The sequence below is a fragment of the Lepus europaeus genome, chromosome 11 (genome assembly GCF_033115175.1).
Source record: "Lepus europaeus isolate LE1 chromosome 11, mLepTim1.pri, whole genome shotgun sequence".
Classification (NCBI taxonomy): domain Eukaryota; kingdom Metazoa; phylum Chordata; class Mammalia; order Lagomorpha; family Leporidae; genus Lepus; species Lepus europaeus.
Window position 1 is genome coordinate 30,209,282 of NC_084837.1, and position 13,904 is coordinate 30,223,185.

The 13,904-nt window shown below is 39.7% G+C and overlaps 1 protein-coding gene across 4 annotated transcripts in view; it reads left to right on the forward strand.

The window, feature by feature from the left end:
- The window catches only part of MIS18BP1 (MIS18 binding protein 1), a 57,566-nt gene that overhangs the window by 41,352 nt on the left and 2,310 nt on the right, over positions 1-13,904 (forward strand). For all 4 annotated transcript variants that reach the window (XM_062205195.1, XM_062205192.1, XM_062205193.1 and 1 more), the window contains 5 exons: positions 1,676-2,528; positions 6,210-6,382; positions 9,265-9,428; positions 9,993-10,144; positions 12,808-12,895. In XM_062205195.1, coding sequence (XP_062061179.1) covers positions 1,676-2,528; positions 6,210-6,382; positions 9,265-9,428; positions 9,993-10,144; positions 12,808-12,895 — 1,430 coding nt within the window. The remainder of the gene's footprint in view (positions 1-1,675; positions 2,529-6,209; positions 6,383-9,264; positions 9,429-9,992; positions 10,145-12,807; positions 12,896-13,904) is intronic.

A 13,904-nucleotide genomic window follows, 5' to 3' on the forward strand; every position in this document is an offset into this window, starting at 1 on the left:
ATTTAGTTTTATGTGTAGATTTTCAGTGATTTATTTGAAATCCTGCCTACCAAAATTAAAGCAGCCTTTTCTCTAAATGCTAAGAAATTTAAAACTTCATGTTGAGTTAAATCCATCAGTTCTATAGCACTTTTTCCCATTTTAATTCTTATAAATGAAAAGAAGTAAAAATGAATATCAAATTTTATAAGTGATAGTGTTATTGCTTAGACTACTAAGTTCCTATAGATCAGGTTCAGTGTAGACTAAATCCTTATTCAAATTACTTAATTAACTCATTAAAAATATTCCTAGTAGAAATACAAACATTCCCAATAGAAATTTCAATTGGAATGTATAAAATTTTGAAATTCCTAATTGAAACCTAAGTTGAATTTGCATGAGAAATTTAAAAAAAAAAAAAACACTTTACTCATAATTTGAAGAATGCCAGTGAAAATCTTGTAAAATTTTCTAGTTTACTTTGATTGGTATCACATTTCCTTGAATTGTAATTTAGAAACTCTCTTCTCCCTAACATTCAGTATTATCCATTAGTCTTTTCATTTTGCTCATCTTAAAAACAATGGCATATTTGTACGTTGTTATAGTGTTTCACTCTGATGATTTGATAATTGGTTTGATGATTTACAATTTACATATATTATACTTACAATTAGGTTATCTGAAGTTACAATTTATGTTAGTTTAGCTTCTACTTTCTGAAGTTTCAAATTAGAGAACTGTGCTTATTTGAATTGCTTTATTTAACTAGCAACATGGTATAATAAAGAATCCCAGGTACTAATGTGACTGTTTTCCCATGGAGTTTAGGGTGACTTAGCGAAAGTGATGGCTCCATGGCCACTATGGATAATCAGAGTAGACCATGCAAATAGAATTCCATGTTTTCTTACCTCCCTTAATTAGCACAGCTTTTATTTCATATATTACTTGCCTACTAAGGTTTTAGGGACCCTAATTGTTATCTTAGCTTTCCTAAATGTTCACCACCAGAGAATTGATTCAATAGTTATTTGTGCTGTATATGTGAAAGGCTCTATACTAACTTAAATTTTTACTATTAGTAAATTTTACTATTAGTAAATTTAAATTTTTACTATTAGTGATTTTTTTCTTATCTAGTTGAAAGATAAGGCAAATGTGCAATTATAATGCATGACATTATCGTAATACAGCATTATTTCCAAGTGTTCTTGGAGAAATTTGGAGAAGGGCTTTCATTCAGTTGAGGGAATCAGGACAAAGTTTGTGGACTACTTGTGTTAGAGAATAGAATCAAAGCAGGTAGTGATTTGGTTTTGTAGATGAGTGTAGAAAATTTCATGAGTAATATAAACGGAATAGTTGGAAAATTTGAGAAACAGCAAGTAGTCTTACTAGATACAAAAATATAGTTCAGATTTGAGAACAGTGAATGTTTGGAACTATATCAAAGGCCAGGCTGAGGGGCTTACATGTTTACCAGTAGACTGATGAAGTCATTGGTAGGTTTTTATGAAAAATAGTAGGTTTACAATGAAGTGGCAGTGACTTGTAGACTTGTACTTTGGTAAAATTAATGACAGGAATGTATACAGTGGAGCTTGTGAAAAAATATTTGTGAAAATATTTTCTCTAACATTTGTAGCTAATTTGATATTTTGGTCTTTGTTTTTATTTTATGAAATTAAAGAAAGAACTGAAGAATTGAATGTACCCATTGATATTCTAACCTCAAGGGAACAGTTTTTCTCAAATGAAGAAAGAAAATATGTGACTATTCATCAGAAAGAAGCTTATATTTTAGTAACACCACTTAAATCTAAGAGTGCCATAGAACAAAGATGCAAGAAGTATAATCTGTCCTCTGCCACCATTACAACAATAGCAGACTTTGCAATGCCAAAGCATCAAAAAGAAAGTGAATCAGACTTAAATGAAACTGTAAGTCCTGTTACTAACTCCACAGTGACTCTAGAAAATATCTTTGAGTATAGTATGCATCATAAAAATAAAAACAAGGAAGAGCCCATTGAGTGTGATTTTCTCACTGTCAACCAGCAAATAAAAATACCTAGCCCTAAAAGCAAACAAATGGTCTCCTTGGACTTGAAGAATACAAGATTGTTATCAAAATTAGAGAAAACCGAAAATCAAGTAGCTATGCCATTTGACAAGCATCAGTCCTTTTCAGATTTGACAGGTGAAGAGAGTAAAGTAGGAAACAAAATTAAAAGGAAAGCTGGGGTTGATAAAACCAGAGCAAGAAATACCAAGGGAACAGTGGCTCACCTTAGAAAAAGCTCAAGCAACACCACAAGAGCTATGGAGTGTGAAACTGATGAAAGTGACAATGAATTTTTTATTAAAAAAAAGAAAGCTAGATCTTCTGCTCAAGAAACTCTTCAGAAATCCCATGTTAGGAATGAGCTTCCAATTTTTGAGGCAGCAGGATCTGATAAGACTAAAAGATATCCCTTGGGATGTTTACCTGGTTCAATTCAAGATGAAGAATGGAATGAGAATGAATTACAGAAACTTCATTGGTAAGTAGTTAGAGTTAACCATGAAATATATACAGAGCAGCCACGAAACAGTTAAAGACATAAAAACAGCATTAAAGGACTGATTTAATGACTTCTGACTGTTGATACTATAATGATGCCATAGAGTTTTTCCAAAGTGTGGGAATGACTTGCTAAGTCAATGACTTGCTGCTGCTGCTGCCAGGAGTCTCCCACGTGGGTGCAGGGCCCCAAGCACTTGGGCAATCCTCTTCTGCTTTCCCAGGCCAAACCAGAGTGCTGGATAGGAAGTGTAGCAGCTGGGACTCGAACCAGTTCCCATATGGGATGGGCTTTACCCGCTATGCCACAGTGCCGGCCCCAGAAATTGTCTTGTATTTCTGGTTTCTTCTTTTTGTATAATCTATTTTATATATCCCTAGATTAATCTTAATGGATGGCTGTAATCCTAATAGATCAGAAGTCTTGGTTGCATTTTTTAAAGATTTATTTTACTTACTGAAATGTAGAGTGAACAGAGAGAGGGAGAAACAGAGAAAGAAATCTGTTTCTGACTCACTCCCTAAATGGTGCAATGGCAAGGACTGGTCCAGGGTGAAACCAGGAGCCCAGAATCCATGTGGATGACAAGGTTTCCACTATGGGATGCTGGAGTTGGAGGCAGAAACTTCATTACGCCAGTGCTAGCCCCGTTGTTGCGTTCTTATTAATCTTCAAATTATATAAATACTCCTCTGCCTTGCTTTAAGAGCATATGATTTTGATTATCCCTTTCTGCTGTATCTCCCACCATTTTCTTATAATAAAGCTCTTTAACCTTTATGATAAATTCACATCATCTAAGGAAATTTAAAATTGCCTGGAGTGCAGATTCCAGTTCCCAATGAGGTAGAATAAGCACACATTACTCTTTTTACTATGTGACTATAATACCTGGACAGAATGCATGAAACAACTTTTTGTCAACTTATTGGAGAGTGTTGGAATTTTAGGTACCACTAAATTAGCAGTGAATTTCCAACTTTTTGTTAGGGTATTTCCTGAGCTAGACTCAAAGCTGGTAGAAATCTGAAAGTGGGCATTGAGGCACAACAAACATAATTCAAATACAAGCCCTCCAAGTCTGGGTTGAGCAGTCTGGGAGATAACTTCTAACACTCAGAAGCAGTGGAAGATACCTCTCAGTTTCTTTCTTTTCTCCTTTCTCATAGTTCCTATGCAGTCAGGCATCACCTGGATCCCAGATTTACCTAAAATGGAGAGAGGAGAAACTTCACTCATGTGTCACCTCACTCCCCAAATCTTTCCTTGCCCCATTACCTTTTCCTACTACCCACCAAATTACATATGATGCCTCTTTGTTATGAACAACATAAAGCAATGACACTCCTGGTAGAAATCAACTTACGCCAAAGATTCAAGATGACTGAATTTTAGGTAGAACTGAATATGTATAAGTAGGAAGAGGGCATATTTAGAAATATTGAAAGAAGGCCACAGAATACTGAAGGCTGATGGAAGAGCAATAAAAGATAAGACTAGAGAGTCAGGCAAGCAACAATGTAGATCGTATCAAGGATTTTAGTTTTTATGCTATGCAAAATGAAGTTTTAAGTAGGACTAGGGTTACATGTTAAAATTTGCCTGTTTAAATTATCTTGGGTGAGGCCGGCGCCGTGCCTTAACAGGCTAATCCTCCGCCTTGCTGTGCCAGCACACCGGGTTCTAGTCCCGGTTGGGGTGCCGGATTCTATCCCGGTTGCCCCTCTTCCAGGCCAGCTCTCGGCTATGGCCTGGGAAGGCAGTGGAGGATGGCCCAAGTCCTTGGGCCCTGCACCCGCATGGGAGACCAGGAGAAGCACCTGGCTCCTGGCTTCGGATCAGCGAGATGCACCGGCCGCAGTGGCCATTGGAGGGTGAACAGTGGCAAAAAGGAAGACCTTTCTCTCTGTCTCTCTCTCTCTCACTATCCACTCTGCCTGTCAAAAAAAAAAAAAAAAAGGCCGGCGCCGCAGCTCACTAGGCTAATCCTCCCCCTTGCGGCGCCGGCACACCGGGTTCTAGTCCCGGTTGGGCGCTGGATTCCTTCCCGGTTGCCCCTCTTCCAGGCCAGCTCTCTGCTATGGCCAGGGAAGGCAGTGGAGGATGGCCCAAGTCCTTGGGCCCTGCACCCCATGGGAGACCAGGAGAAGCACCTGGCTCCTGGCTTCAGATCAGCGAGATGTGCCGGCCGCAGCGGCCGTTGGAGGGTGAACCAACGGCAAAAAGGAAGCCCTTTCTCTCTGTCTCTCTCTCTCACTATCCACTCTGCCTGTCAAAAAAAAAAAAAAAAAAAGACTCTTATGTCCCACATTGGAGTACCTGGGTTCAATATTCAGCTCTGGCTCATGACTCCAGTTTCCTGCTAATGCAGACTCAAGGAGGCAGCAACAATTGGTCAAGTAATTGGGTTCCTTCCTTATGGCTGGTGTTGTCACGCAGCATGTTAAGCCGCTGCTTGCAATGTCAGCATCCCATATCAGAGTGCCAGCTCAAATACTAACTACTTTGCTTCTGATCCAGCTTTCTGCTAATGTGCCTGAGAAGGCAGTGGATGATGGTCCAAGTGATTGGGCCCATGCCACCCATGTGGAAGACCAGGATGGAGTTCCTGACTCTGTCCTAGACCTGGCCGTTGTGACTGTTTGGTAAGCCATCAAGTGGCTGGGAGATCTCTCTGTTGCTCTGCCTTTCAAATAAGTAAATAAATCTTTAAAAGAAAAGCAATTTGGTTTTCACCATGCACATGAGAGATCTTGAATGACTATTTGGCTTCCGACTTTGGCCCAACCCTGTCGCAGCCATTGTGGGCATTTAGAGGAATGAATCAATAGCATTTTGGGGAGTGAATCAATAGGTGGAGGCACTTTCTGTGTGCTTTCTTTCAGTTAAATATGTTGTCACATAGTGGGTAAAGGTGCCGCCTGCTATACTGGCATCCCATTTGGGCGCTGGTTCCTGTCTTGGCTGTTCCACTTTGATCCAGGTCTGTGCTGGTGACCTGGGAAAACCAGAGGAAGATGACCCAAGTGCTCAGGCCCCTGGCATCCACTGTGGGAGACCCAGTTGAAGCCCCTGGTTTCTGGCTTCAGTATGGCCCATTGCTGGCCATTGTGAAGTAGGGAGTGAACTAATGGATGAAATCTCTCTCTCCCCCCACCCCATCCCCATCCCCGTCTCCCCTCTCTCAAATAATAATGGTAGAATGAATGCAAGCATAGCACTAAGTTTTTGATAAGAGTATATATCATGGAACTTAGACGAACTATTGAGCTTATCTTCCAATATACATAGCACTGGTAACATTTGAGAAGTTGTAGAGCAATTAGCAATGCCACAGGTCACAACAAGACCAAACCGTTGAATGTTGGACTTAGAAAAAACATGTTGAAAGATTAGGAATGACTTTCTAGGTTTAATAGAATACAACAAGATAGCTAGAGGGCATATACTAGATATGTAAAATTCCATCTTCCTATTTTAAGCACTAGAGTACATCACTGGATAGAGGGAATAGTATTTTCTTTTTCTAAATAGTAATCTGAATAATTATGATAAAATTCCATTAGCCCAGGAAATCCCAGTGATTCAGTGGCATGCTTTCAGAGTTATTTTTATTGATTTGAATTTTTTGTTCTTTTAACTGGTTTTGGTCTTCCACAGTGCTGTTGCATCTCTTCCAAAGCACAAACCTGGTTTCTGGTCAAATGTGTCCATGGCTGTAGGCTCTCGATCTGCTGAAGAATGTCAGAGGAAATACATGGAAGACCCTCAAGGAAAAGGATCCCAGAAGCATGTCACTAAGAAAAAGCCAGCTAATCCCAAAGGCCAAAATGGTAACCTTTGTAATAAGTAGGGTTTTTTCCTAGTGCTCAGTGTTGATTTATAATCACTCATTAGGTATATTTTATATTTATCCAAGAGTCTTTTTATTGATGTAGTCTTAAAATGTTAAAGCAATAAAGAACTTCAAAGGTCATCTGTTCAAGTCTTACTTAGGTAGCTACATCCATCAATAATAGCTTAGCAGCCTTGTGCTTTGAGTTTATTCTAGGAAATCTATAGTTGGTTCCAGAGACTTTAATATCTTAATGATTGTTTCCAGGATGTAATTTTTTTTTGAGATTTATTTATTTGAGAGACAGAGTTACAGAGGGAGGCAGACATAGGTCTTCTGTTCACTGGTTCACTTCCCAAATGGCTACAGTGGCTGGAGCTGGGCCAGTCTGAAGCCAAGAGTGACCTCCAGGTCTCCCACATGGATGCAGGGGCCCAAGCACTTGGGCCATCTTCTGTTGCTTTCCTAGGCCATTAGCAGGGAGCTGGATTGGAAGTGGAGCTGCCGGACTTGAACTGGAGCCCATATGGGATGGTGGATAACCTACTATGCCATAGCGCTGGACTCTCAGGATCTAATTTGAAGACAAGTGGTTATGACCCCCCTCGTAATTCATGAGAAAACTTGGAATACATTTAGTTTTCATAGTCCCAGGATGACACACTCATATTCATGACACCTAATAAAAGAATTTTATGTCAGAGAAGTCATATAAGCTTGCTGCAGCTGTTGAGGACCCCAGGAACTTGTTCTATATAGGACAAAGTATGAGGCCGATGAACAAGTTGAGAAAGTGATATTTTTGTTGTTGTTAAAGATTTATTTGGGAGACAGCGCCATGGCATAAGCTGTTGTCTGCAGTGCCAGCATCCCATATGGGCATTGGTTTGAGTCCTGACTGCTCCACTTCTTATCCAGCTCTCTGCTGTGGCCTGGGAAAGCAGTAGAGGATGGCCCAAGTCCTTGGGCCCCTGCACCCATGGGGGAGACCTGTCTTCTGGCTTCGGATCGGCGCAGCTCTAGCCGTTGCAGCCAATCAGGGAGTGAACCAGCGGATGGAAGACCTCTCTCTCTTCCTCTCTCTCTGCCTCTCCTTCTCTCTGTGTGTAACTCTGACATTCAAATAAATAAATAAATCTTTATTTTTAAAAAAATGTTATTTAAAAGATTTACTTATTTGAACATCAGAGTTAAGAGGGGTAGAGAGAGAGGGAAAGAGAGAGAAATGGATTTTCCCTCTGCAGAGGCCAAAACTGCTAGGGCTGGGCCATGCAGAATCAAGTTTCTTCTGGGTCTCTAGTGTGAATGGCAGGGGCCCAAGCACTTCTGCCATCCTCTGCTGCTGTTCCCAGGCCTATTAGCAGGGAGCTGGACTGGAAGCAGAGCAGCTAGGACTTGTGCTGTTGCCCATATAGAATTGCTGGCTCTGTGGGCGGTAGCTTTACCTGCTACACTACAACACTAACCCTGAGAAGGTGATTTTTAGCAAAGTTTTATTGAAGTAAACAAACATCTTTCACAGCCACGTGCCTGTGAGAGGGACCTTCTGAAACAGAAAGGCCTTACTGAAAAGAGGAGAGAGAAGACTCCCTGGACAGCAACCATGAGGGGTTTTCTCAGTAAAAAAAAAAAAAAATCCGATGAAAGGAAATTATCTGGGGGTTTTATACCCACTGGAAAGTTTGTACAGGGCCCTTAAGAAAAGTGTTTGGGGCTGGCTCTGTGGCATAACAGGTTAAAGCTCCAGCCTGCAGTGGTGTCATCCCATACGGGCGCTAGTTCAAGTCTTGGCTGCTCACTTCCGATCCAACTCTCTGCTATGACCTGGGAAAGTAGTAGAAGATGACCCAAGGCCTAGGACCCCTGCACCCATGTGGGAGACCTGGAAGAAGATCCTGGCTCCTGGCTCTGTATCAGCTCAGCTCTGGCCATTGTCACATTTGTGGAGTGAACCACTGGAATTGAAGGGCCCCCCCCGCCCATCTCTCTGTAACTCTTTCAAATAAATAATTATTTAAAAAAGAAAGAAGAAGAAGAAAAGTGTTCATCTTGCTTTGAGCCCATCTTGCCTTCTTACCTATCATTCCTTCCAAAAGGGCAGTCTCTGGTTCCAAATGTCTCCATCTCCAATTTTCTTGTTTGTTGTTAACTAAAGGTCCTAAGCTTTCATCCTGTATCTGTAGTCTATTTTTTTTTTTTAAGATTTATTAATTTGAAAAGCAGAATAACAGATAGATCTTCCATCCACTGGTTCACTCTGCAATGGCCAGGGCTGGGCTGGGCCAAAGTCAGGAGCTTCCATGGGTCTCCGGCATAGATAGGTGCATTAGCAGGGAGCTGGATCAGAAGTGGAGAATTCAGGACTCAAACTGGCACCCGTATGGGATGCCGGTCTTGCAGGCATTGGTTCAATCCATTACACCACAACACTAGCCCCCAGATTTTTGCTTTTTAAGTTATATATTTAGTTTTTGTGTTGCTTAGTAACTAGCAGCACTCTCCTCATCATGTAGCCCCCTATAGCTGTCTATCGAAGTCTAACCTAACCTAGCTTGCTTTTTCCTACCTATATGTAGCTTTAGAAAGTATCCAGCATCCGTATAATAATTCAGTTAGGTTTATATTTTATCAATAAATTAAGCATTCAGGAGAGTGAGTTGTAGAAAGTGGTTATTCTCACAGCTTACAAGCATTTTGAACTTTATCTTGCCTATTCTTACATACTTTCTTCATGATTGTAATGTGGGGTTACCATATTACACACATCCCAGTGTAGAAGGAATCATTTGTTATATAGGCAACTTACAAGAGGCAGTTAACTTTATAGAGCGCTTACTATAAATGACCAAATCCTTACCAAATGTTTTGCTGAATCTTAAGGTAAGAGAGGTGATGCTGACAAGAACCAAACTATTAAGATAACTGCCAAAGTGGGAACTCTTAAAAGGAAGCAACAAATGAGGGAATTTCTGGAACAGTTGCCAAAAGATGACCATGATGATTTTTTCAGCACAACAACACCTTTACAGAATCGAAGAATTCTGGTAAGGATCTTAAACATCACTCTTCTTTATATTGACTTTACCTTAATTTTTTTTTTTATTTGTGGTTATTGTTAAGGGCATTGGGTGAGAGCCTACACAGATAGGACCAAAGCATGATATAGTAAGCAGTCTGCTGGTATGTGTTATTCTCACAGTTTGAGAAGCTGAAGCCTGGAGCTTTGAGCTCTATTCCTACTCAGGTGGCAGGGGCCCAAGTATTTTGGGCTTTTCTTCCACTGCTGTCCCAGGCACATGAGCAAGGAGCTGGATCAGAAGCAGGGTAGCTAGGAATGGAGTGGGATGCTGGCATCCCAAATAGAGGCTTAGTCTGCTGCACCACAATGCTGGCCCCTACACCCTTTAGAAAAGGAGTTATTGTCTCTGTTTTACATAAGAGAAATCAAGCTTTTTTAGAGAAAAAAAACCTCTGTCATCTACCTAGTACTGTTTTTAATTAAATGTAAAAATTATAAGAGAAATAATTGAGGCCACCAGAAAACATTTTGTGATCATGAGAAAATCCATATTTTGAGTGCCTGTTGATAACAAATGTTTGTTTTCTAGTTGCCAAGTTTCCAGTACAGTCAAGATGATGATGATGATATTCTGCCAAATATGGACAGAAATCCAACAACTCCATCATCAGTTATCTTTCCATTGGCAAAAACTCCTCAATGTCAGCATGTCAGTCCTGGCATGTTAGCTTCGATAAATAGGTAAACATTTATGCATATGGTATGTTAATTCTTTTCCATCAGCACAGTGCAGAAAATGCAAACATTTTATGAGTTCAGGGGCAAAGATGTGATTAATGGGAAGAATGGTCATTTTGAAAACAATCAAGAATGAATAATTCCTAGATATTAAGGATAATCAGTAATTCAGTAATATTTCAGTAGTATTCAACAAATATCTCATATTTACATCAGAATAAATTCCATATGGGTGAATGTTGTACATGTAAAAAAATTAAACTTTAAATTTAGAGAATCATAACCTCAGATTAGTGAAGGTCTTTTTTTTTTTTGTGATAAAAAAAAGGTTACTTAATGATTCAAGATATTAGACTTCTCTCAACTTTCTTCTACTTGTGAAAAGCTTTTTTTTTTAAGAAAACTTTTATTTAATAAATCAACCTCCCTCCCACTCGCAAACCATCCCATCTCCTACTCCCTCTCCTATCCCATTCTTCACCAAGACTCATTCTTAATTATTTTTATATACAGAAGATCAACTTAGTATATACTAAGTAAAGATTTCAACAGATTGCAGCCACATAGACACAGAAAATATATTGTTTGAATATTAGTTTTACCGTTAATTCGCATAGGACAGCACATTAAGGAAGGAGATCCTACATGGGGAGTAAGTGCACAATGACTCTTGTTGTTGATTTAACAATTGACACTCTTATTTATGACATCAGTAATCACCCGAGGCTCTTGTCATGAGCTGCCAAGGCTTATAGAAAGGTACCTCGTGAAGGTCTTTTTTTTTTTTTATTGACAGGCAGAGTTAGACAGTGAGAGAGAGACAGAGAAAAAAGTCTTCCTTTTTCCATTGGTTCACCCCCCAAGTAGCTGCTACGGCCGGCGCGCTGCGCTGCGCTGATCCGAAGCCAGAAGCCAGGTGCTTCCTCCTGATCTCCCATGCGGGTGTAGGGCCCAAGGACCTGGGCCATCCTCAACTGCACTCCCGGGCCACAGCAGAGAGCTGGACTGGAAGAGGAGCAACCGGGACTAGGACCCGGGATGCCAGCACTGCAGGCAGAGGATTAGCCTAGTGAGCCGCAGTGCCGGCCTGAAGGTCTTTAACCATGATGTAAAACCCAGAAGCCACTAAGGGAAAGATTAATAGTCAGCCATATTTTTTTTAAAAAAGTTAAAGTTTTTAGTTGGTAGTGCTACCAGAAACAGTCAAAGACAAGTAATCTGAAAAAAGAGCATACACAGCTTACTATAGGCAAAAGATTAGTTTGCCTAGTCCATATAGCTCTCAACAAATTAACAAGACAGGTGGAGGATTAACCTATTGCACCATGGTGCCGGACCCAGATACATTTTTTTAAAAACAGAGTTTTCCAGGCCTCTTCACATCACCATCTCTATAAGTTGGCTTACTTTTATTTTTAAAAGAAAAGGAAAATGGACCATATACAAGGGTGGGAAACCCTTTTTTTCTGCCAAGGGCTATTTGGATATTTATAAAATCATTTGTGGACCAAAGAGAATGATCAAAAAATTTAGGCTGCTGTAGAGTAATTGAACTTCAAGACCTGCCTATAATTACCTTGGCAGGGCCAAACCAAATGATTTCACCAGGATTATAAAGTCTGCAGGCTGGATATCCCCATCCCTGATATAAGATATTAGAGTCAAAGAATATGAGAATTGATGTTCAGCTGATGTTTATTGTCATACTGGAATTAGAAATTATAGGTATGGGGAACTTAAAATAATCATTCAGTTTGGCTTCGAGCTTCATCTGTAAATAGAGTCAAGCCTATTTGCTAAGACTTAATGAAGGAAGAAACAAGGTGAAAGAAATTTGAAAAATTTCATAGTTACTTGGTATACAATAAGGAAAGAAATGAACAGGAAAAAGGAGTAAAATGGGTGCCAAAAAGGAGTCTTTTTATTTATTTAATTAATTTATTTGAAAGTCACAGGGAGAGAAAGTGAGAGATCCATCTTCCATCTGCTGGTTCACTCCCCAAATGGCCATCAGGAACTTCCCCCATGTTTCCCATGTGGGTGCAGGGTCCCAAGCACTTGGGCCATCAAGCACTGGGCTTTCTCAGGCACATTAGCAGGGAGCTGGATCAGAATTGGAGCAGCTGGGAGACAAACCAGCACCCATAGAGGATACCAGCATTGCAGGCAGTGGCTTTTTCTGGTGTATCACAACACTAGCTCTAAAAGGGAATCTTAAGAAGTCTCAGTGAGAGGGGTTAGCATTGTGGCTTAGCAGATGAAGCCACTGCCTGTGGCACTGGCATCCCATGTGGGCTCCAGTTCTTGTCCCTGCTGTTCCACTTCTGATGGAAGATCTCTCCCCTTCTCTGAGTTTCAAATAAATTAATTTTTTTTTAAAAAAAGGAAGTCTGTTTTAGAAAAGGGGTAGCAAGGTAGAGGTTAGAAAGCACGTAGTACAATGAATAGTAAGCAAAGCAAAATTTCTTTGAATATTCTTGTTCAGTGTTTTCCTTAAATATTTGGAGTGCTTTGTCCATCTCCATTTTTGTCTTTGAAGTAGAAAAGAAAAACTGTATTGTTTTAGAGATTGAAATAGACTTTAAATTAGTTTTCTTATGTGTTCTTTAACCTATTGATAAAAAGTATAATTAATGTTCATGTGAAATTATTTTGTATTGAAACAGAAATGATTGTGATAAATATGTTTCTCGAATACAAAAAAAACATAAAAGTAATGGTGGTGTTGTCTGGGCCAATGTCAAGAAAAGAACAGTAAGTATTTCTATTCTTACTTACCTAAATACATATGATAAATTAAGGTAGTTACAAGTTATGGTAATAGTTCTGGCTCTCAAAGGTGCTTATAGTCTAATACAGATAAATTATAGTATAAAGCCATGAATGAAACTAGGATTACCTATGGTAGTTCATAGACTGAAGCAAGATGAGAACAGGTAAAAATTTTGATTTGGTAAATGAAGTAGGATGGGACAAATACACATGCAGGACAGAGAAAGACATTTGGGGCATGACACACAAGTATAACATAATGTCCAGTGATTGGGGAATAATCCAAATTCAGTCATGATTTTCATAGAATAAGAAATTTCATCAAATTCCTAGCTTTAAAATGGCTTCAAATGTTTTTCAGATTTAACGATATTTTTAGATTCCAACATTTAAAATTCAATTACAGAAAAATTTTAATTCAGAGGTGCCTTAAAAAGGTGATTTATATCCCTTTGAGAAAAGTTTGGGAGAATACTTTATTCCCTTAAATTACTTTTTAAAATATTAAGTACTGATTTTAATTTAAACGTTTTTTAAAGATTTATTTATTTATTTTAAAGAGTTACACAGAAAGAGGAGAGGCAGAGAGAGAGAGAGAGAGAGAGAGAGGTCTTCCCTCCACTGGTTCACTCCTCTACTGGCCACAATGGCCGAAGCTACACCCATCGGAAGCCAGGAGCCAGGAGGTTCCTCCAGGTCTCCCATGCAGGTGTGGGGGCCCAAGGACTTGGGCCATCCTTTACTGCTTTCCCAGGCCACAGCAGAGAGCTGGATAAGAAGTGGAGCAGCCAGGACATGAACCGGCGCCCATATGAGATGCTGGCACTGCAGGCGGCAGCTTTACCTGCTATGCCACAGCGCTGGCCCCTTAATTTCAAAATTGATGACCACATATAAGTACTAGTTTTTTTTTTTCCTAAGTTTTACCTACTTTTTATTTGAAAGGCAAAGTGAACAAATAGAGTTATCTTCCATCTGCTGGTTTACTTCC